A 25,082-nucleotide genomic window follows, 5' to 3' on the forward strand; every position below is an offset into this window, starting at 1 on the left:
GACAGAACCACAGGCACATAGACACAGGCAACAGAGCATGCACAATGTCGGCACTAGTACAGTGTATATCCACCTTTCGCAGCAATGCAGGCTGCTATTCTCCCATGGAGACGATCGTAGAGATGCTGGATGTAGTCCTGTGGAACGGCTTGCCATGCCATTTCCACCTGGCGCCTCAGTTGGACCAGCGTTCGTGCTGGACGTGCAGACCGCGTGAGACGACGCTTCATCCAGTCCCAAACATGCTCAATGGGGGACAGATCCGGCGATCTTGCTGGCCAGGGTAGTTGACTTACACCTTCTAGAGCACGTTGGGTGGCACGGGATACATGCGGACGTGCATTGTCCTGTTGGAACAGCAAGTTCCCTTGCCGGTCTAGGAATGGTAGAACGATGGGTTCGATGACGGTTTGGATGTACCGTGCACTATTCAGTGTCCCCTCGACGATCACCAGTGTTGTACGGCCAGAGTAGGAGATCGCTCCCCACACCATGATGCCGGGTGTTGGCCCTGTGTGCCTCGGTCGTAGGCAGTCCTGATTGTGGCGCTCACCTGCACGGCGCCAAACACGCATACGACCATCATTGGCACCAAGGCAGAAGCGACTCTCATCGCTGAAGACGACACGTCTCCATTCGTCCCTCCATTCACGCCTGTCGCGACACCACTGGAGGCGGGCTGCACGATGTTGGGGCGTGAGCGGAAGACGGCCTAACGGTGTGCGGGACCGTAGCCCAGCTTCATGGAGACGGTTGCGAATGGTCCTCGCCGATACCCCAGGAGCAACAGTGTCCCTAATTTGCTGGGAAGTGGCGGTGCGGTCCCCTACGGCACTGCGTAGGATCCTACGGTCTTGGCGTGCATCCGTGCGTCGCTGCGGTCCGGTCCCAGGTCGACGGGCACGTGCACCTTCCGCCGACCACTGGCGACAACATCGATGTACTGTGGAGACCTCACACCCCACGTGTTGAGCAATTCGGCGGTACGTCCACCCGGCCTCCCGCATGCCCACTATACGCCCTCGCTCAAAGTCCGTCAACTGCACATACGGTTCACGTCCACGCTGTCGCGGCATGCTACCAGTGTTAAAGACTGCGATGGAGCTCCGTATGCCACGGCAAACTGGCTGACACTGACGGCGGCGGTGCACAAACGCTGCGCAGCTAGCGCTATTCGACGGCCAACACCGCGGTTCCTGGTGTGTCCGCTGTGCCGTGCGTGTGATCATTGCTTGTACAGCCCTCTCGCAGTGTCCGGAGCAAGTATGGTGGGTCTGACACACCGGTGTCAATGTGTTCTTTTTTCCATTTCCAGGAGTGTATAATACACTTGTGCTAGCGGTTGGAAGCACCTACGGAATTCGCCTTCACCGGCAAAATGGCGTCCTTTTATGGTTCTCTTCAGGGCCAGGAATACAAAGACGTCACAGGGGACCATGTCTGCCGAATACGGTGGCTGATTGAACATAGAGGTTTTGTTTTTTGCCAAATGGAAATGAGCGTACTGCACTGTGTGCCGGGAGTCCCCCATTTGGGGAAGTTCGGCCGCCGAGGGCAAGTACTTATTTCATTCGACGCCACTCTGGGCGACTTGCGCGTCGGAAATGGGGATGAAATGATAATGAGGACAACACAACACCCCGTCCCTGAGCGGAGAAAATCTCCTGGCCCAGCCGGGAATCGAACCCGGGCCCCTTGGCGTGGCATTCCGCCGCGCTGGCCACTCACTAACGGGGGCGGACTGTTTTTTGCCAAAAAAATCACGAACAAACGTAGGGGTATGAGCTGGAGCATCACCGTGATGTAGTTTCCGCGAGTGGTTTCTTCACGCAAACGGCGCATAACTACTAGTAAGTATTTCTTATTGAGCGTACGACCGCAAAGCAGGAAGTCACGACGTACCATTCCATTGTAACTGAGATGAGAACCACCTTCACAGGCACTCGAACTTGTCGAATTTTTTTCGGTCTTAGCTCTTCAGGCAGTTTTCATTGTGACGATTGGGCCTTCGTTTCGACGTCATACCCATATACCAATGCTTCGTGGTCTGTTACAACGTTCCTTAGATGTTTTAGATCGTTGTCGACTTCACACAGCAATTCCTGAGCGATGTTTGCGTAACGTCGTTTTTGGTTGAAATTCGACAATTTCGTAACAATCCTTGTTGCTACGCGTTTCATGCCCAAAACATCCGAAAAGAATGCTTTTTATGAGCCAGAGGACACGCTGACTTCATCAGAAACCTCTCTGATGCTGATTCGGTGATATTCCAGAACCATTTCCTTGGCGTCTTTGACGTTAGCATCAGCAACTGAGACGCTAGGACGTCCAGGGTGGTCGTCCATTTCAACGTCTTCTCGACCCTCTTTGAACCGGTTATACTACTCGTAAACTCTCGTCTTACTTGTAGTAGATTCTCCAAAAGCCACAGTAAAGATACTGAATGTTGTGTTGCACTTTATTCCATTTTGAAGCAAAATTTAATGCAAATTCTTTTATCTATCTTCTTCGTAAGAAAAATTCGCCGAGCACTCGAAAACACGTACAACATTCTCGATTGTCAACAATTAACTAAGTGTTCAAAACAGCTGATAATGTGAACACGCATAAGAAACACGCCGGCCGTTGTGTCCAGCGGTTCTAGGCGCTCCAGTCTGGAACCGCGCGCCCTCTACGGTCGCAGGTTCGAATCCTGCCTCGGGCATGGATGTGTGTGATGTCCTTAGGTTAGTTAGGTTTAAGTAGCTCTAAGTTCTAGGGGACAGATGACCTCAGCAGTTAAGTCTCATAGTGCTCAGAGCCATTTGAGCCATCAGAAACACGTGTACCAGCAAGATAAAAAAATATGAAGAAGGGGCTCTAATGACCGCGAAATTAAAAAAAAAAATATCGTTACTTTTTTGGCCTGAAATGCGTTCCAAGTGAGGTACTCCAACTTGAAAAAGGAGAAAAAAGATCTGTGACAGTGACTCCAATATCAGCACCACGCAGATGGATCCCTAGCATGGGATATGCCAGACAACAATTTGAAACATTCTCCACGACCACTGCCACTGACCGTATCGCTTACAACGCCTGCAGGTCTTAGTACCTCCGCACTTGGGTCCGCTGCGACGGTTTTCTCGCTAGCTTGTCGCACAGGCCACCAAGGTGCTGGGATTTCTGTCATCCACCCCACTAAGAGATAGGGCTATGTCTGTCTTCACAAGACCCACCTGTGGTTTGCTGAGAATCCCCATGGCAGAGTGGGAGTGAACTATCAGCACCGCTTCAGTCTCAACGTGTGGGCGGGCGTTAGTTGTGAACATCTCGTGGGACCAATCAGCCTTCCACAGTGGCTCACAGGTGAGGCGTATCTGCACTTCCTGTGGGTGACTGTGTGTCTTCTGTTGGATGAAGTCCCATTGGTGGTACGAGGAGTAATGTGACTGCTACACGATGGTGCTAGAACTCACTGCCATCTTGAGCTGAAATAACTTACCCACAGAACATTTCCACATGCCTTCTGTGTTCTCATGAGTGCTTTCAATCACTTAAAACTACACTGTCAAACATCTTTTGTCTCCAGCTTCTCGTTGGTGTAACTGTTGCAACGCACTTCCGGCCATTCCTCCACATGACATATTTTGCTTCTTACCTCTCTCAGTGATAGTTACCTGAAGTTCGTCTCAAATCTAACACGAAACTGACTTTGAATCCCCTGTCCTACCACACAGTGCATGTATCTGGGGTAACGTAACTCGTTGACCTGCTGCAGTTAACAGTAAACAAATGGAAACACAAAGAAATGCACTCTGGTCTTTGGGTCAAACGTCTTTAATTAAAAAGTTGTAGGAGTTCAATGTTCACCAAGGAGAAGAAGCTAGAAATGTTAACCTTCTAAGGAGAATGTAATTTAAGAGAACAGTAACTGCAATAATGGTTGGTTGGTTTAAGGGACTGAAGGGACCAGACTGCTATGGTCATCGGTCCCTTTTACCAAAGAATTCAAACACCCACACTTAAGAAAAACGAACAATGGAGACGACAAGAGACGACACAGGACAAGAAAGACTCATAGACCAGACAAAAGGAATTAAAATCACACAGAGTGTGCCGGCCAGAGTGGCCGAGCGGCTCTAGGCGCTACAGTTTGAAGCCGCGCGACCGTTACGGTCGCAGGTTCGAATCCTGCCTCGGGCATGGATGTGTGTGATGTCCTTAGGTTAGTTAGGTTTAAGTAGTTCTAAGTTCTAGGGGACTGATGACCACAGCAGTTAAGTCCCATAGCGCTCGGACCCATTTGAACCACACAGAGTGTGACAGTGGTTGACCGACCACAGAGACAAAAAAGGAAAAGCCAACCACCCAGAAACACACTAACAAACCCAGTCTAAAATCGTAAGCCAAAGGCCAGACTTAACACAAAACAACGACAAACACTTAGATTAAGTGATAAAATCCCCCTGCCTGAACAAAACGCAAAACTAAGCCTGCCATAGCAATGTCATCTGTTAAAAGGGCAGGGAGCGTATCAGGCAACGCAAACGTCTGCCTGAGCACAGTTAAATGGGGACAGGCCAAAAAAATGTGGGCCACTGTCAAAGCCGACCCGCAGCGACATAGAGGCGGGTCCTCATGGCGCAGTAAATGGCTGTGTGTCAAGCGGGTGTGGCCAATGCGGAGCCACACATTCATCGTCTCCTTGATAGGACTGAGTTTGTTTGGTGTGGTCAGGTTGCGCCATTTAGTGTCCCAAAGTTCATAAAATTTGCGGCGTAAGACTGCTCCCAAATCAGTCTCCGGGAGGCCAATGTCCAGAGATGGTGTACTGGTGGCCTGCTTGGCCAGGCGGTGAACATGTGCATTGTCGGGTATCCCAACATGGCCTGGGGTCCACACAAAGACCACAGAGCGGCGGCAACGGGCAAGAGTATGGAGGGTCTCCTGGATAGCCATCACCAGATGAGAGCGAGGGAAACACTGGTCGATAACTCGTAAACCGCTCAGGGAGTCGCTACAGATAACGAAGGACTCACCTGTGCAGGAGAGGATATACTCTAGGGCACGAAAGATGGCGACCAGCTCAGCAGTGAAAACGCTGCAGCCAGCCAGCAATGAGTGTTGTTCGTAATGGTCCCCTAGACTGAGAGCGTAACCGACACGACCACGACCAGGAACCATCGAACCGTTAGTGTACACAACGCCAGAGCCCTGATACGTGGCAGGGATGGAAAGAAAGCGTCGGCAGAAGGCCTCAGGAGGGACCGAGTCCTTCGGGCCCTGTGCCAATTCGAGCCGAAGGCATGGGCGGGGCACACACCACGGGGGTGTACGCAGAGGGGCCCGGAAAAGAGGTGGAAGAGCGGAAACTCCAAGCCCGGAAAGAAGCTCTCTGACGCGAACTGCGATCGTACAATCCGATCGGGGCCGACGTTCTGGCAGATGGACGACCGACTGAGGGTACAGGAGACGATAATTGGGATGCCCAGGCACGCTACAAACGCGTGTAGCATAAGCGGCCAGTAAATGTTAGCGCCGTAACCGCAGTGGAGGGACACCTGCCTCCACAAGTATGCTGTTCACAGGGTTCCAGTGGCAAGTCGGATCTCGCTGTGAAGGATGGGGTCCAGCACCCGCAACGCAGAAGGGGATGCTGAATCATAAGCCAGACGGGACTGTATTAACCCCTGGTAGAGCCGTAAGAGGGTAGATCGGTCGGCGCCCCAGCTGGTGTGGCTCAAGCATCGCAGTGCATTAAGATGCCGCCAACACATCTGTTTAAGCTGCCGACTATAAGGGAGCCAAGTCTACCGGGCATCAAAAACCACACTCAAAAACCGATGTGTATCCACCACAGCAAGAAGTTCGCCAGCAAGATAAAGCCATGGCTCAGGGTGAACTGTGCGTCGCCGGCAGAAACGCATAACGCAGGTCTGCCCGCATCTCGTGGTCGTGTGGTAGCGTTCTCGCTTCCCACGCCCGGTTTCCCGGGTTCGATTCCCGGCGGGGTCAGGGATTTTCTCTGACTCGTGATGGCTGGGTGTTGTGTGCTGTCCTTAGGTTAGTTAGGTTTAAGTAGTTCTAAGTTCTAGGGGACTAATGACCACAGCAGTTGAGTCCCATAGTGCTCAGAGCCATTTGAACCATTTGAACCATAACGCAGGTCTTGGCAGCCGAAAACTGGAAGCCATGCGCTGCAGCCCAAGACTGCGCCTTGCGGATAGCACCCTGCAGCTGACGTTCAGCAGCTGCAATGCCAATGGAGCTACAGTAGAGGCAGAAGTCGTCAGCATACAAGGAAGCTGAGACAGACAAAAATGGTTGAAATGGCTCTGAGCACTATGTGACTTAACATCTGTGGTCATCAGTCCCCCAGAACTTAGAACTACTTAAACCTAACTAACCTAAGGACATCACACACATCCATGCCCGAGGCAGGATTCGAACCTGCGACCGTAGCAGTCGCGCGGTTCCGGACTGAGCGCCTAGAACCGCTAGACCACCGCGGCCGGCTGAGACAGACGTTCCCACCGCCGCAGCGAGTCCATTAATTGCAATTAAAAACAGGCATACACTTAAGACAGATCCCTGTGGTGCCCCTTTCTCCTGAACTCGGGGGGAACTATGGGAGGCAGCAACTTGCACGCGTATCGTATGCCTTACGCATGTCAAAAAAGACAGCGACGAGGTGCTGACGGCGGGCAAAGGCCGGACGGATGGCTGACTCCAGGCTGTGAGATTGTCGGCGGCAGAGCGGCCTTTACGGAACCCACCCTGAGACGGAGCCAGAAGGTCCCGAGACTCCAGTACCCAACTCAACCGCCGGCTCACCACACGTTCGAGCAACTTGCAAAGAACGTTGGTGAGTCTAATGGGGAGGTAGCTGCCCACCTCCAATGGGTTCTTGCCAGGTTTCAAAACGGGGATAACTGCAATAATGATTTGTTAACTTACGTTCGGCTAATTTACATTCTCCGTAGAGGAGTAGCATCTCTACCTTCTCCTCGTTGGCTTAAATTGTAGTCACGGGAACCTTCTACTGAGGACAGTGCATTTTCCTTCTGTTTCCATTTTCCTGCTGTCATCTCCATCAAGTGGACGATTTACCTCTTCCCTTCTACCGGCACTGTGCGTTAATACAGGACGATGTAGTGTTGCGTTTTTAATAACGTCTTGTTTACGTGAATTTTACGCTGTGTTTTGATTTTTAACAGATCTTGAGGAGTGGAAGCGGTTTACCTAATCAAAAAAAAAAAAAAAAAATAGGGAGCTATTTTTAAAACACTATCTGCTGTTAATACCTTCGGAGCGAACGAAGTTAGGGCAGTCATCTTGGTTGATGTCCCCGTGGTAGTTGACCAACTATTGCTTGACACATTTTTCATTTTGCTACTGAACAAAAATATTTAGGGTGGACAAGGTAAAGAGGACACCCTCTGTTACGCTAGTGTGATTCTTGAAATTTTCCCGGCTTATTAAGTATTCCAAGAAGTTTCTGGATTGCAGCAGGATAACGTCGACGTCTTGTCACGATACTTCGGGTGACAACCGTTCAACCATTTTCAGGTGAGTGTTTTGCACTGGAGATTGCTAGCTCACATCGCTGACTTTATAACAAAAATTGGGGCGGAAACGCATGCGCAAAGGCAGCAGCTACATGAGTTCCGCGCCCTCTTCGAATAATCCTCCAGCTGTGGCGTGCATATTGTGTCTACTGGAGACAGCCTCGGAAAGGACCTAAAACAGCTACAGTCTGTGTTCAAAGATAATGGATGTTCTCCACATCAGATCAGCACAGCTTTAAAGAAGAATAAAAAAGACGACCCATAAGATCAAGAGGAAAATGAGCGATTCAAGCCCAGGGCGATCCTCAGGCGTGTCAGCAATATTTCGTCGAAATTAGGCAGAACCTTATGTCAAACCAACCTTCCGTCCGCCATCAAAGACGTGCTCTTCTCGATTCCGCAAGGGATGAGCTACGTTTACAGACGGCTGCAATGTACAGAATATCTTGGCAGTATGGCAAACCCTACATTGGTCAGACAAAGAGTACAGTGCGTGAAAGATCGTCTGATCGTCACACTTGCCTTTGGCAAGCCAAGTCAGGCATATGCGAGCATTGCACCTCCACAGGACGTTCCATGGATTACTCTGCCGTGGAGATCTTGACCTCGGCCAGATCCTTCTGGGATTCAATTATTGAGAAATTGGTGGAAATACGTCTTGCAGAAGGTCGAATTAATCGCGAAATGGTACCCTGTGATTTCTTTAATTTCTTGAGAAAGGAAACATTTTATTATCAATGACACATCAAGCGACATTTAACTTTATTATTTTGACTTCTGAATCTCAACATGGCAAGTGCGCATTCAGAGTACCACATTACGCATGCACCTGCACGCCATAGATGGAGCAGTATTCGAAGAGGACGCGTTGCTTATGTAGCGGCTGGTTTTGCGCTTGCGTGTTCGTGCCAATTTTTGGTATAAAGGTAGCAATGTGAACTAGCAGTCTCCAATGCAAAACACTGGCCTGAAGATGGCTGATTAGTTGTCAGCAGAAATATCATGGCAAGAAGTCGACGTTATCCGGATGCAATTCCGAAACTTCATGGAATCACCTACTAGTGGTTCCCAGTGATGTATCGAATACTAAAGCTAACTTATTCCATCGTCTGATTAAAATATTCCTATGTTTGGTATAGAAATCAGTTTGCGAAAATAAAACAGCTCGTGTGACTGTGTAGTTAGTGCGAAGTTTCTGCAAATGGCCTCAGGTTAGCCAACGGAAACGAAAGAAAAGTGGGAATAGGTCCATCAACATTGTGGCATACATAGTACACTACTGACCATTAAAATTGCTACACCAAGAAGAAATGCAGATGATAAACGGGTATTCATTGGACAAATATATTATACTAGAACTGACAAGTGATTACATTTTCACGCAATTTGGGTGCATAGATTCTGAGAAATCAGTACCCAGAACAACCACCTCTGGCCGTAATAACGGCCTTGATACGCCTGGGCATTGAGTCAAACAGAGCTTGAATGGCGTGTACAGGTACAGCTGCCCATGCAGCTTCAACACGACACCACGGTTAATCAAGAGTAGTGACTGGCATATTCTGACGAGCCAGTTGCTCGGCCACCATTGACCAGACGTTTTCAATTGGTGAGAGATCTGGAGAATGTGCTGGCCACGGCAGCAGTCGAACATTTTCTGTACCCAGAAAGGCCCGTAGAAGACCTGCAATACGCGGTCGTGGATTATCCTGCTGAAATGTAGGGTTTCGCAGGGATTGAATGAAGGGTAGAACCACGGGTCGTAACACATCTGAAATGTAACGTCCACTGCTCAAAGTGCCGTGAATGCGATAAAGAGGTGACCAATGGCACCCCATACCATCACGCCAGTATGGCGTTGATGAATCCACGCTTCCAATGTGCGTTCACCGTGATGTCGCCAAACACGGTTGCGACCATCATGATGCTGTAAACAGAACCTGGATTCATGCGAAAAAATGACGTTTTGCCATTCGTGCACCCAGGTTCGTCGTTGAGTACACCATCGCAGGAGCCCCTGTTATGCAGCATCAAGGGTAACCGCAGCCATGGTCTCCGAGCTGATAGTCCATTGCACTGCAAACGTCGTCGAACTGTTCGTGCAGATGGTTGTTGTCTTGCAAATGTCCCCATCTGTTGACTCAGGGATCGAGATGTGGCTGCACGATCCGTTACAGCCACGCGGATGAGATGCCTGTCATCTCGACTGCTAGTGATACAAGGCCGTTGGGATCTAGCATGGCGTTCCGTATTACCCTCCTGAACCCACCGATTCCATATACTGCTAAGAATCATTGGATCTCGACCAACGCGAGCAGCAATGTCGCGATACGATAAACCGCAGTCGATATAGGCTACAATCCGAACTTTATCAAAGTCGGAAACATGATGGTACGCATTTCTCCTCCTTACACGAGGCATCACAACTACGTTTCACCAGGCAACGCCGGTCAAATGCTGTTTTTGTATGAGAAATCGATTGGAAACTTTCCTCATGTCAGCACGTTGTAGGTGACGCCGCCGGCGCCAACCTTGTGCGAATGCTCTGAAAAGCTAATCATTTGCATATCACAGCATCTTCTTCCTGTCGGTTAAATGTCGCGTCTGTAGCACGTCATCTTCATGGTGTAGCAATTTTAATGGCCAGTAGTGTATTTGACCCATGCATGAGCTGCAGTACGTGAGGTGACGAGTGTCGGTACAGCGTGATGACGCAGTCTGTCGTGTTGCAGCCTGCACGCCTGGCACCCGGAAATACGACGGCTGCAACTGGTGCAGGTGTTCCAGCGGCGGGGCCTGGACGTGCACGCTCCGCTACTGTCCTCCCTCCAGGGGTGAGTACCCAGCACGCCGTTGGTGGACGTTCCGCACACGCCTCGTCACCGAGCGCTTCATGCCTGCTTCAAGATTCTGTACAAACGTCTTCACCCTATTCTCAGTATTACAACTAATGATTGTTGTTTTTGATGTTGCATTTACGATGTGTCATGATCAGGGAAGCAACTTTTACATGCACAAACTGTTACAGTATTATTAATGCAAACTACAGGGGCGAGCAGAGGACGATGAATGCAGAAAATAATGCTAGTAAACAAAGGTCCGGAAACCAACGGGTTTTTCCCGACACGACGTTTGCAGAAGTGCAGTGGCGCCAATGTTACAATACTGTTAACGTGTAAGGTTATGTTTATTTCGAAACACTGCATGTGAGGCTTAAATTACTTGTTTATAAACTCCTATCGTTGGATTGTACGAGGTGCATTCAAGTTCTAAGGCCTCCGATTTTTTTTCTAATTAACTACTCACCCGAAATCGATGAAACTGGCGTTACTTCTCGACGTAATCGCCCTGCAGACGTACACATTTTTCACAACGCTGACGCCATGATTCCATGGCAGCGACGAAGGCTTCTTTAGGAGTCTGTTTTGACCACTGGAAAATCGCTGAGGCAATAGCAGCACGGCTGGTGAATGTGCGTCCACGGAGAGTGTCTTTCATTGTTGGGAAAAGCCAAAAGTCACTAGGAGCCAGGTCAGGTGAGTAGGGAGCATGAGGAATCACTTCAAAGTTGTTATCACGAAGAAACTGTTGCGTAACGTTAGCTCGATGTGCGGGTGCGTTGTCTTGGTGAAACAGCACATGCGCAGCCCTTCCCGGACGTTTTTGTTGCAGTGCAGGAAGGAATTTGTTCTTCAAAACATTTTCGTAGTATGCACCTGTTACCGTAGTGCCCTTTGGAACGCAATGGGTAAGGACTACGCCCTCGCTGTCCCAGAACATGGACACCATCATTTTTTAGCACTGGCGGTTACCCGAAACTTTTTTGGTGGCGGTGAATCTGTGTGCTTCCATTGAGCTGACTGGCGCTTTGTTTCTGGATTGAAAAATGGCATCCACGTCTCATACACTGTCACAACCGACGAAAAGAAAGTCCCAATCATGCTCTCGTGGCGCGTCAACATTGCTTGGCAACATGTCACACGGGCAGCAGTGTGGTCGTCCGTCAGCATTCGTGGCACCCACCTGGATGACACTTTTCGCATTTTCAGGTCGTCATGCAGGATTGTGTGCACAGAACACACAGAAATGCCAACTCTGGAGGCGATCTGTTCAACAGTCATTCGGCGATCCCCCAAAACAATTCTCTCCACTTTCTCGATCATGTCGTCAGACCGGCTTGGGCGAGCCCGAGGTTGTTTCGGTTTGTTGTCCCACGATGTTCTGCCTTCATTAAACTGTCGCACCCACGAACGCACTTTCGACACATCCGTAACTCCATCACCACATGTCTCCTTCAACTGTCGATGAATTTCAATTGGTTTCACACCATGCAAATTCAGAAAACGAATGATTGCACGCTGTTCAAGTAAGGAAAACGTCGCCATTTTAAGTATTTAAAACAGTTCTCATTCTCTCCGCTGGCGGTAAAATTCCATCTGCCGTACGGTGCTGCCATCTCTGGGACGTATTGACAATGAACGCGGACTCATTTTAAAACAATGCGCATGTTTCTATCTCTTTCCTGTCCGGAGAAAAAAAAATCGGAGGCCTTAGAACTTGAATGCACCTCGTATCATCATTCCCGTTTCCTAAGTATTGGTAAGCATTCGACAACCGGTATATCGGTCCTGGCGGGCAAATTCCATGGCCTCCCAGGTCGCACCACTTGAAGTCGATGGATTTTTTTTTCTGCGGCGATTTTAAACGCTTTGATCAATACGAGCTCTGTACAAAATGTAGATGAACTCTGGGAACACATTGTGGATGGTTGTCAGCGTACTCAGAACAACGTCTGCGATTTTGAAAGGTGTAGAAGCATTGATGAGGAGATCTGCTGAAGCCTGCAAGTGGAACAGATGCTATAACGTGTTTGTGCTCAATTGCATACCCGCAGTTGTGATCCTCAGGGACTGTGTTATGAGGTTTCAATTGTAATAAGTGTTTACTGGGATTATTAACTTGTTTAATTGACCTCTGTACGGAGGACCTGGCTTTGATTGCCTGCACCGCCAGGGATTTTTCCTTGGTGGGAACACTCGAACAAGGTGCACTCAGCCTCATGATGACAGTTGATTAACTACTTGATTGAGAAGTATTTTGGTTCCAAGGTCAGGAAGGCCGACAACGATGGGGAGAGTGATGTGCTGATCCCATGCATCTTCATACCACGTCCTGATAATGCCATTTACACAGTGTGACATGGTGGTCAGTCAGTTCCGACTGGGTCGGCTGGGGCATAATGCAGAGCTTTGGTTTACTTTACATTATCCTCTGCTCGGCACTTTCGATTTTACTTGTCATAGTCGAACACCATGTATATTATTATTCTGCAGCTCACACTTAACGTTGTGGTAGAGGTTGGAAGGCCTCATTTACATCTCACGTATATATCTCTATTGCTGCACTCTACAATAGCATGTGGAAAAAATTAACCCGTAATTCTTTCCATGGAGACTCAAATATCTCTGATACTATTGCAATATTTTTGTCACCCTATGTATTTATTTTATGTATACTGACAATATTAGGGCTACCGGGGCCTCTCTTATGTCTATCCAGGCATTCTACATGTTTTATATTACATTCATATAACGACACAGATGTTATGGAAAGACTTAAAATGAATGTTATACAGTACTTAGAAGTAAGAATAATATAGGTATGATATACAGAACACATCAAAAAAATTGAAAGAAATGTAGATGGTTATGTTTCATCGTGAAGTATGGGAGATTGTGTAACGGGTATGATAAGAGAGTTGGATGGTAATAATTAAAAGAGTGTAAATTTTCATTTCCACCACCTCTTTTCTCAAACTTCATCAATAACTTTCTCCACAAACGCAAAAATTTATTGGAGCCTTCCACATAAGTAGTAGTAGCTTTACTGAAAATAGGTAGAATTTATATTAGTTCGTGGAAAGTAGGATAAGAAAGTCAGATAACAATCAGGAAACTAGCAGCAATGGACGTGAGGGAAAGAGTGCTCAAGTGTAGGTACACACTGAAATGGAAGCAGTTTACTTAGCATATTACAGTTTGGATTCCAAAAGGACTACTCGACTGAGAATGCTATTTATGCATTCACTCATCAAACAGTACAAGCCTTAAATAATAATGTATCGCCTCTTTGTATTTTTTAAGATTTCTCCAAGGCCTTCATCTGTGTATATCAGGATACTCTCATAGAAAAACTCAAGTTTTGTGTAACTTATGGCTTTACACGCAACTGGTTTGAATCCTAATTGACATTTCCACTCAATAATATCGTACGGAATAACTTTATGGGGTAACTCATCACTGAGAAAGGAAGTATTGATTGCACAAAAGCAAGCGATAAGAATAATATGTGGTGCTCTCCCACGGACGTCATGTAGGTACCTCTTCAAAGAATTAGGCATTTCAACTGCGCCGTCACAATACACATTTTGGCAAATGAAGTTCGTCCACAACTCATCACAATTTGAGAAGAACAGTGATATACATACCTCCAGTACTAGAGGGAAAAATGACATTTATTACCCATTGTTAAATATGTCAGTGGCTCAGAGAGGTGTTCAATGTGTGGCAATAAAATGTTTTGATCATTTCCCCAATAACACAAAATGTCTGACAGGTAGAGAAGCAAAATTTAATCTAATTTAAAACATTTCGCTTGGTAAGCTTCTTCTATTCCATTGACGAAATTCTACTTAAAAACTGGCAGCCGGAAAAAACCCTGCTTTCGTTAATGTTAACGCTAGTCATGTATAGATAACCTTTAAACTGACTCGTTCCACATCATTTCGTTCAAATGGTCCCAGGAACTTGTACCTAACTACGAGAAAGAGGAGCATTATAGAGAAACGAATGCTAAAGACCCTTTAATTGTGCGCGGAGTGCAGGATACCTCGTTCCGGAGACAACCAGAAGCAACAGAGAACGAATTTGGGAACGTTTTTGTCCAACAGATGAAAAGATGCTACATAAGCGAAATCTTGAGTTGCAACTATGGTGAGGCGTATATGGAAGGCTACAATAAATTTTGGAATTCGGTGGGCGAGGATTTTGGTGAAGTTAGACAAGAGATTCGACCGAAATGGAAAGTTATTGTGTTTTAATTACTGCCATCCCTACTCTATGCTCATATCCGTTACAGTCTTCCCTACTAATGAATGAAGCGCAACCACCTACTCTTCTTTGAACCTTTAAGTGTGTTCAGTCAGTCCTGTCTGGTAAGGATTCTCATACTGCCAACACTATTCTCGAAGAGGATGGGTTAGAGAGGTATAAGCAGTTTCCTTACTGGATTCTCCGTGTCTTATAAGTGTAGTGCCGACAAAAGCCGTCGTCTTCTTTACAACGTTTTCACAACTGAAGCACAATTGGCTCCTTTTACCGACCCCCCGACTCAGCAGCATTAGTGGCAGAACAACTGAGAGAAAATTTGGAATACATTTCACATAAATTTTCTCAGCATGTTATGGTCTTAGGTGGAGATTTCAATTTACCAGATATAGACTGGGACACTCAGATGTTTAGGACGGGTGGTAGGGACAGAGCATCGAGTGACATTATACTGAGTGCACTATCCGAAAATTACCTCGAGCAATTAAACAGAGAACCGACTCGTGGAGATAACATCTTGGACCTACTGATAACAAACAGACCCGAACTTTTCGACTCTGTAAGTGCAGAACAGGGAATCAGTGATCATAAGGCCGTTGCAGCATCCCTGAATATGGAAGTTAATAGGAATATAAAAAAAGGGAGGAAGGTTTATCTGTTTAGCAAGAGTAATAGAAGGCAGATTTCAGACTACCTAACAGATCAAAACGAAAATTTCTGTTCCGACACTGACAATGTTGAGTGTTTATGGAAAAAGTTCAAGGCAATCGTTAAATGCGTTTTAGACAGGTACGTGCCGAGCAAAACTGTGAGGGACGGGAAAAACCCACCGTGGTACAACAACAAAGTTAGGAAACTACTGCGAAAGCAAAGAGAGCTTCACTCCAAGTTTAAACGCAGCCAAAACCTCTCAGACAAACAGAAGCTAAACGATGTCAAAGTTAGCGCAAGGAGGGCTATGCGTGAAGCGTTCAGTGAATTCGAAAGTAAAATACTAGGTACCGACTTGACAGAAAATCCTAGGAAGTTCTGGTCTTACGTTAAATCAGTAAGTGGCTCGAAACATCATGTCCAGACACTCCGGGATGATGATGGCATTGAAACAGAGGATGACAAGCGTAAAGCTGAAATACTAAACACCTTTTTCCAAAGCTGTTTCACAGAGGAAGACCGCACTGCAGTTCCTTCTCTAAATCCTCGCACCAACGAAAAAATGGCTGACATTGAAATAAGTGTCCAAGGAATAGAAAAGCAACTGGAATCACTCAACAGAGTCAAGTCCACTGGACCTGACGGGATACCAATTCGATTCTACACAGAGTACGCGAAAGAACTTGCCCCCCTTCTAACAGCCGTGTACCGCAAGTCTCTAGAGGAACAGAAGGTTCCAAATGATTGGAAAAGAGCACAGGTAGTCCCAGTCTTCAAGAAGGGTCGTCGAGCAGATGCGCAAAACTATAGACCTATCTCTCTGACGTCGATCTGTTGTAGAATTTTAGAACATGTCTTTTGCTCGAGTATCATGTCGTTTTTGGAAACTCAGAATCTACTATGTAGCAATCAACATGGATTCCGGAAACAGCGATCGTGTGAAACCCAACTCGCATTATTTGTTCATGAAACCCAGAAAATATTAGATACAGGCTCCCAGGTAGATGCCATTTTCCTTGACTTCCGGAAGGCGTTCGATACAGTTCCGCACTGTCGTCTGATAAACAAAGTAAGAGCCTACGGAATATCAGACCAGCTGTGTGGCTGGATTGAAGAGTTTTTAGCAAACAGAACACAGCATGTTGTTCTCAATGGAGAGACATCTACAGACGTTAAAGTAACCTCTGGCGTGCCACAGGGGAGTGTTATGGGACCATTGCTTTTCACAATATATATAAATGACCTAGTAGATAGTGTCGGAAGTTCCATGCGGCTTTTCGCGGATGATGCTGTAGTATACAGAGAAGTTGCAGCATTAGAAAATTGTAGCGAAATGCAGGAAGATCTGCAGCGGATAGGCACTTGGTGCAGGGAGTGGCAACTGACCCTTAACATAGACAAATGTAATGTATTGCGAATACATAGAAAGAAGGATCCTTTATTGTATGATTATATGATAGCGGAACAAACACTGGTAGCAGTTACTTCTGTAAAATATCTGGGAGTATGCGTGCGGAACGATTTGAAGTGGAATGATCATATAAAATTAATTGTTGGTAAGGCGGGTACCAGGTTGAGATTCATTGGGAGAGTCCTTAGAAAATGTAGTCCATCAACAAAGGAGGTGGCTTACAAAACACTCGTTCGACCTATACTTGAGTATTGCTCATCAGTGTGGGATCCGTACCAGATCGGGTTGACGGAGGAGATAGAGAAGATCCAAAGAAGAGCGGCGCGTTTCGTCACAGGGTTATTTGGTAACCGTGATAGCGTTACGGAGATGTTTAACAAACTCAAGTGGCAGACTCTGCAAGAGAGGCGCTCTGCATCGCGGTGTAGCTTGCTCGCCAGGTTTCGAGAGGGTGCGTTTCTGGATGAGGTATCGAATATATTGCTTCCCCCTACTTATACCTCCCGAGGAGATCACGAATGTAAAATTAGAGAGATTAGAGCGCGCACAGAGGCTTTCAGACAGTCGTTCTTCCCGCGAACCATACGCGACTGGAACAGGAAAGGGAGATAATGACAGTGGCACGTAAAGTGCCCTCCGCCACACACCGTTGGGTGGCTTGCGGAGTATAAATGTAAATGTAGTAGATGTAGATGTGCTGAAGAAACAGGTATAGGCATGAGTATTTCAAATATAGAGATTCGTAAATAGGCAGAATACGGCGCCGCGGTCGCCAACACCTGTACGAGACAAAAAGCGTCTGTCGCAGTTGTTAGATCGGTTACTGCTGCTACAATGTCAGGTTATCAAGATTTAAGTGAGTTTAAACGTGGTGTTACAGTCGGCGCACGAAGCGTGGGACACAGCATCTCCGAGGTAGCGATGAAGTGGGGATTTTCCCGTACGACCATTATACGACCTTACCGTGAATATCAGGAATTCGTTGAAACATCAAACCTCTGACATCGCTGCGGCCGGAAAAAGATACTACAAGGACGACTGAAGAGAATCGTTGAACGTGACAGAAGTGCAACCCTTCCGCTAAACGCTGCAGATTTCAATGCTGGGTCATCAACAAATGTCAGCGTGCGAAACATTCAACGAAACATCATCGATGTGGGCTTTCGGAGCCGAAGGTCCTCTCGTATACCCTTGATGACCGCACGATACAAAGCTTTACGTCTCGCCTGTGCCCGTCAACACCGAAATTCGACTGTTGATGTCTAGAAACATGTTGCCTGTTGTATCGAGCGGATGCACGTGTACAGGTATGGAGACAGTCTCATGAATCCATTGGCCCTGCATGCCAGCAGGGGACTGTTCAAGCTGATGGAGGCTCTTTAATGGTGTGGGGCGTGTGCAGTTGGAGTGATATGGAACCCCTGATACGTCTAGATATGACTCTGACAGGTGACATGTACGTAAGCATCCTGTTTAATCACCTACATCCATTCATATCCACTGTGCATTCCGATGGACTTGGGCAATTCCAACAGGACAATGCGACACTCCACACGTCCAGAATTATTACAGAGTGGCTTCAGGAACACTCTTCTGAGTTCAAGCACTTCCGCTGGCCACCAAACACCCCTGAAATGAACATTATTGAGCATATCTGATATGCCTGCAACGTGTTTCTTAGAAGTGATCTCCACTCCCTCGTAATCTTACGGATTTATGGACAGCCCTACAGGATTCATGATGTCAGTTCCCTCTAGCGCTATATCAGCCATTAGCTAAGTCCATGCCACCTTACGTTGCGGCACTTTAGCGTGCTCGAAGGGGCTCTACACGATATTACGCAGGTGAACCAGTTTCTTTGGGTCTTCACTGTTTAAGCCGGCCGGGGTGGCCGAGCGGTTCTGGCGCTACAGTCTGGAACCGCGCGACCGCTGCGGTCGCAGGTTCGAATCCTGCTTCGGCCATGGATTTGTGTGATGTCCTTAGGTTAGTTAGGTTTAAGTAGTTCTAAGTTCTAGGGGACTGATGACCTCAGAAGTTAAGTCCCATAGTGCTCAGAGCCATTTGAATCTTCACTGTTTATGGTCTTACAAATTTTAATTTTTCCTAACAACAGCTCCTATGTGTTCATCTGATTCGAAAACATATAAATTAGTGTTATTTATATGGAAAAAAATAAATGAAATTTTCTTGGTATGCATGTGTAGGAGCTAACATTGTCTTACTGTTCTAGCCGAATTTCCAACTTCCACCAATTCGGATACCTATAACGGCTTGATCTCGTGTAGGCGTCTATAGTCGGTAAATGACGCAACGATTTGCAATAAATCTAGTGGGGTTGTAAAGACAGGCTCTAAATCGTTTGCATAGGTACAGAAAAGCAAAGGGTGAATCATACTTTCCTCTGAAAAATTTATGTTTCACCTGATGAGCTATATCAGTTACTACCTTTCGTGTACTTTCAAACAGTATACCGTGGATATTTTCCCGTGGATAAAACGATATTCCGTAGTTATGCAACTTGAATGCGCTTGTGACGAAAAATGTCAAAAACGTTCTGGAAATGTAGGAATATGGGATGAGCTTTCTTTAGATGCTCTGTTAATACTACTCTTTACGTTGTCCGAATAGAGAGTCAGCTGCGTTTCGCAAGAACGATATTTTCTGAATCCGTGGCAGTTTACGTCAACAGACTGTTTTCTTCGATGTATCTCATACTGTTAGATCACAATACATGTTACCGAAATCCTACAGCAAATCGATGTTAATAAGATTCGGCGGATTGTTACTATTTCCTTTTTTTCTGTGTTTTTTCTCACCTCCGTGGGTGTTCACTCTTTAAACAAAAATTTAAGTCGAGCTAGCGGCAATAAATGGTTATTGTACGAGGGTCACTTCAAAAGAAATGCACACTATTTTTTTTAAATCAATGTTTTATTCTACATGTTTGAAAGTTTTAGAGTGTGTAGATACATCCTTTAGGAACAATATTTTCATTTCTCCACATAATTTCCATCCCTCTCAACTGTCCTACGCCATCTTGGAACCAGTGCCTGAATACCCGCACGGTAAAATTCTGGACCAACCTGTTGGAGCCACTGTTTGGCAGTGTCCAAAACGGAGTCATCATCTTCAAACCTTGTTCCACGAAGAGAGTTTTTCAGTTTCCCAAAGAGATGATAGTCACATGAAGCCAGGGTCAGGACTGTAAGGCGGGTGTTTCAGTGTTGGTCATCCGAGTTCTGTCATTGCTTCCATGGTTTTTTGACTGACATATGGCAGTGCACTGTCGTGCAGCAGCAAAACATCCTGCTTTTGCCGATGTGGTCGACCACGACTCAGTCGAGCTTGAAGTTTCTTCAGTGTTGTCACATATCCATCAGAACTTATGGTGGTTCCACTTGGCATGATGTCCACAAGCAAGAGTCTTTCAGAATCGGAAAACACCGTAGCCATAACTTTTCCAGCAGAAGGTGTCGTTTTGAATTTTTTTTTCTTGGGTGAATTTGCATAATGCCACTCCATTGATTGCCTCTTCGTCTCTGGTGAAAAATGATGGAGCCATGTTTAATCACCTGTCACAATTCTTCCAAGAAATTCATCTCCACCATCCCCGTACTGTTCCAAAAGTTCGCTGGGTACCGTTTTTCTTGTTTCTTTGTGAGCTACTGTCAACATCCTGGGAACCCACCTGGCACAAACCTTTCTTAACGCCAACAATTTCAGTATTCTGCAAATACTTCCTTCCCCTATTCCAACGTAGCGTGACAATTCGTTCACTGTGATGCGTCTGTCAGCAGTCACCAATTCGTTAACGCTCTGCACATTGTCTGGAGTGTGTGCAGTACGAGGCCTGCCGCTGTGAGGACAAACCTCAATATTGCCGTCTCCACTTTCATCACGTAACCTGCTTGCCCACCGACTAACTGTACTGCGATCGACAGCATCTCCATACACCTTTTTCAACCCCTTGTGGATGTTTCCCACTGTCTCGTTTTCACAGCACAGGAATTCTATGACAGCACGTTGCTTCTGACGAACGTCAAGTGTAGCAGCCATCTTGAAGACATGCTGTGACGGCGCCACTCACGGTAACAGCTTGAACTAAGTTTGAAAACAAGCGGGAAGGATGTATCAACACACTGTAAAACTTTCACAATGTATTTTTACAAAAATAGTGTGCATTTCTTTTGGAGTGACTCTCGTATGTTGAATTATTTTGATATCATATTCTGAGAGGATCCTAATTGGTATGGAATATGAATTTGAAGATGTACAGGTGGTTTTAAATAATGTGTAGCTATTCACAGTGCTTAAATCGGTTCCGCATTAACTTATTAGAAAATTTATCAAGTTTCGTTTTCGGGCATTAATTACAGTCCACACTGGACCTCTTTCCTTCGCTACACTTTAACCATCAGGCATTTAGGAGATATATACAGTTCAATTGTAAGGTTCTAAGACTGGGCACATAGAGATGACGTGGTGCATTAGAGCGCCGTGCGATGAAACCTTGTGAATTAGTCTCTCATCTCAGCAACAGACAACTGAGTGCATGCCTTGTAAGCACAGCTACGGTCGTTTTTATGACGTCGATTCGATTGCACGCGTCCAAACTGAAGTATGTCGCAATTGGAACAACAGACAAACATCAAGTTTTGACAGAAATTAGGAGTAACCGCTACCGAAAGGTTTTAGGAGGTGTAGGACATCAAAAATATAACAAACATTAAATTTTTCAAACATTTTGTAGCGCACATCTTCCTGAACAGTTTGATGTATAAAACAAATGTATTGAGAGATCACAAGGCACGTTATTTGGTATTTAGTGTGCCACACCTCTTTGCATAGCATTATTCTGTCTTACGTAAGTGAAGAATATCATCACAGGAATTCATTACCAACGGTTGTAATAGAAGCCATCAAACCTATATGCAGGCACCTTGCAAAAGAAAACTTATTGAAGAAATATCTTCATGGCGGTACCTAAAACCCAAATGAAAGTTTTAACCTAAGTGTATGGGAAAGATTACCAAAAACCATTTTTGTGGGATAAAATGCACTTGTCACTGGCGTTTATTATGCAGTTTCATGTTTTAATTATAGTGAGCAAAGCAGGAAATTGTTCGAGAGAAAATGGAATTAAGCCCGGAATGAACTGCATCAAAGCTTTGTATGCGATGGACAGAGAGCGTGTAGTGAAAGCAGATGAATCATTTTTGGAGGTGATAAAAGCAAGACGAGTGTATCATAGGAAAGTGAAAAGGAAAAAAAACTCATTTATAAAATTGAAAAGAACCTGCTTATGGTGCTGGACAGTCCAGAATGTGAAATACAAGCAGAAACTTTAACGGAAATTTTCCGAAAAACGCAAATTTCTGTACTTAGGTACATCTAACATCCAGATTAGATATCCTATTACTTTCAAACTTAGTATGCTTATTAAACACAAACTCCTTAATGCAAAACTTTAAAATTTTCCAAATCTATCAAAAACTGTGGTAAAAATTGAGATAATTAACTATAAATTTTGAGTTTTTTTCCAAACATGAATTTTAAAATGTAACAGCTCATTCATTTTTTTATAAATGAAATAAATTCTAGAGTTTTATACACCTGTAAGTATGGTTTGTTTACTGTGCAAAATTCATCAAATAATCTCTCTTACGTATTAAGAAATGTGTACGTATAGCAATAAATGCAGCCGATAGTAAGTGAAAAACATGATGAAATTTCTTACGTAAAAAAAAATTTGTAATATTTTTGAACTTCCACTGCAATGAGTGTGAATCCTGAATCCTTCCTGTTCATGCTGACAAAGTTTTATGAATTTATTTGTAAAACTATAGACAGTGGAAATTAAAATGTCATGTGGTACCTCACCTGCTCCAAGTCAGCCCGTTTGACGTCGTACCCCCCTTAATTCGCGCGGCAAGTTCACGGTGACGAAGCATCGAGTCGCAGTGCTGTGTTTAGGGATCAGCGACCTTTTTAGCAAGCGAGAGACTCTTTGGAGGAAGGTGTGCGTACACGTCGACCACAAACGGTTCGAACTGAACGCAAGAACGAGGAGGTTGCGATGTTGGTGCGTTTCAGCCGCTCACAAAAGGTAGGCGATTTCGCAGCAGCAGTCAGCAGTGACAGGTGCTACATAATTCTGGCTAATGACCTGAGCGCGCCATGTGCTACCCAGAATGGTGTACGCCGCGGTGCGCGGCAACCTGTGTGACACGCAGGTTCTTGCGACTGCCTACTCTCTAGGCGCCGGTAGAAGTAGTATCCCAAAAAGAAAACAAGTCTCTAATACAAAAGGCAAGGCTATATTGCTAATGGCGCTTTTCGAGCGGTTGGCGCGTCTTCAAATTATCTACTAGTAACAAAAATGTTTTTGTTAAATTAAAGTACGTGAACCTATCTGGTACCGACAATCATCGAGATTGAGCGACCAGAGAAATTATTGTACTTTCCTTGAAACAGCGAAAAGCACATTAGCCAAATCAAAGAAGTCTCAATAACGTGAGGTTAAAAAGAAATACTTAATCGTCAAGTCTGGACCAGGTAGACAGCCTAGAACGGCAAGATGAGTAAAGTATATTAAAACGTTAAATTTAGTATCGAGCTCGGAAACAGTACAAAAATCGCGCAAGAGAAGGAATAATAATAAAACGAAAATAAATGCTCACCAAACTGAAGTGGAAAACGGAGCGAAGATAGAAAGGCGATCACAAACATATAATACGACATGTGAATAAGAAGTAGAACAGGTCCACGTAAACAGCAGAGTGAGTGGATCCTTAGGTAAGCTCAGAGGATCTTGTGAGTTCTAAGAAAACGCCGAATGGCGGTGTCGTGAGCAGAGAGGAAGTGTATAGACACACGAACAGAAGAGGAAACGGTTAACAAGAAATACAAGTAATATAATAAAGAATAAACAGATTGAATTTTGCATAGCCAGTGGTAAAGATAAAGGTAAAACTAAAACTCTACATTACTTAAAAAGATGGAATACGCCAAAGTAGGGTAAATGACTGTATAAAAAGAATGTTATGAAGTAAGCAAAGTTAAATGCTCCAACGCTGGAGCCAACGGTAGCATAAGAAAACTTTTGAATACCAAAGTAAAAATTTTAATGCCATAAAGGAAGAACAGGGCGAAATAAAGGATAAGAGGGAGACATCAGGGTGGGGGGAACTGAAGTCAGAAATGGAGGGAAATAAGAAACTGGAAATCAGCCGAGTCATGTCACTAGACTGCTATGTGTCACACTAAGTGTTTGCTGGAGCCAATGTCACGACTGTCTTATTTTAAAGTTTTACATCGAAGTGCTGCAGTATTGGGCTCTCGCCTTCAGTTACGCACAGTGAATCTTTCCGTATTCAAACTCTACCTACCACTGTTGAACACGTGAGAGTGAAGCTTCATTTTCTACATTTTTTTCCCTGCCAAAGTTGACCATGAAGATGAAGGAGAGCGGTCCTACCAGGGCCTCAAGGAGACGGAAAAGAGATACCTGGGTAAATAAAATGCAGACGTTATGGCCGTCTACTGTTTTATGCTGATGAGGGATGCTGTTGATGAAGGAAGATAATCAACGAAGAGACGATTCGCGCCACGTTAGACAGAACTCAACGCAATGAACTCAGTTAAGGGACATTAAATTGTCATATATGTCATGTGTTTCTCCAGTAATTGTTAGGACTTTTAAGTGAACATGTACCATTGTCTATTTTAATGCAGTGTGTGGTGATCCTACAAAAGGTTACAAGATAAGTAATTTATTATTAATGCAATCAAAAATATTCTGCGTTAGAAAGAAAAATATGATTTCAGCTGAAACGTCAGATCTCATCTTTACAGAAATGTGACGTGATACAGAAAAATCAAAATAAGATTTGAAATCTGAATGGAGAACAATTTAAATATCACTATTGAGTCACAAAACATCGTTCCAAAAGTTATAAAATGTAGAATAGCGTAATGGATTTAATTTTTTGTTTCATTTGCATATCTCCTGGCAGGTTCAGTCATTTCAGTTCCCCGTATGTCGAGTGGCAAATTATGGTGAACAGCGATAAGAAACACTTACAAAAATTTAAAACGTACATAATTAAAGATTAAAGTTTGCTTTAGTGCTTTGCTGCCTAAAACTGACACCTTTATGTTCCAGGTGGCGGTGGGGGTACTATATTGGTGTGACCTCTGTGTGATGCCTAGGTCAGCTGCCCATGGAGCCTTACTGAGCAGTGATCTGCTCCTTCAATAGTGTTAAAATTTTGATGTATACCTAACGAATGGCTACAAATAAAATTTGATACACTCAGTTTTGATCAACCTCATTTGAAAAACACCTTCATAAAATGTAGTGAG

The 25,082-nt window shown here is 45.3% G+C and overlaps 1 protein-coding gene across 1 annotated transcript in view; it reads left to right on the forward strand.

The window, feature by feature from the left end:
• Positions 1-25,042, forward strand: part of LOC126101210 (uncharacterized) — a 37,653-nt gene extending 12,611 nt beyond the window's left edge. Inside the window, exons 3-4 of the mRNA XM_049911904.1 lie at positions 10,280-10,381; positions 24,883-25,042. Coding sequence (XP_049767861.1) covers positions 10,280-10,381; positions 24,883-24,978 — 198 coding nt within the window. The 3' untranslated portion in view covers positions 24,979-25,042. The remainder of the gene's footprint in view (positions 1-10,279; positions 10,382-24,882) is intronic.
• The last annotated feature ends 40 nt before the right edge of the window (positions 25,043-25,082 follow it).

This window comes from Schistocerca cancellata, chromosome 9 (assembly GCF_023864275.1).
Source record: "Schistocerca cancellata isolate TAMUIC-IGC-003103 chromosome 9, iqSchCanc2.1, whole genome shotgun sequence".
Taxonomy (NCBI): domain Eukaryota; kingdom Metazoa; phylum Arthropoda; class Insecta; order Orthoptera; family Acrididae; genus Schistocerca; species Schistocerca cancellata.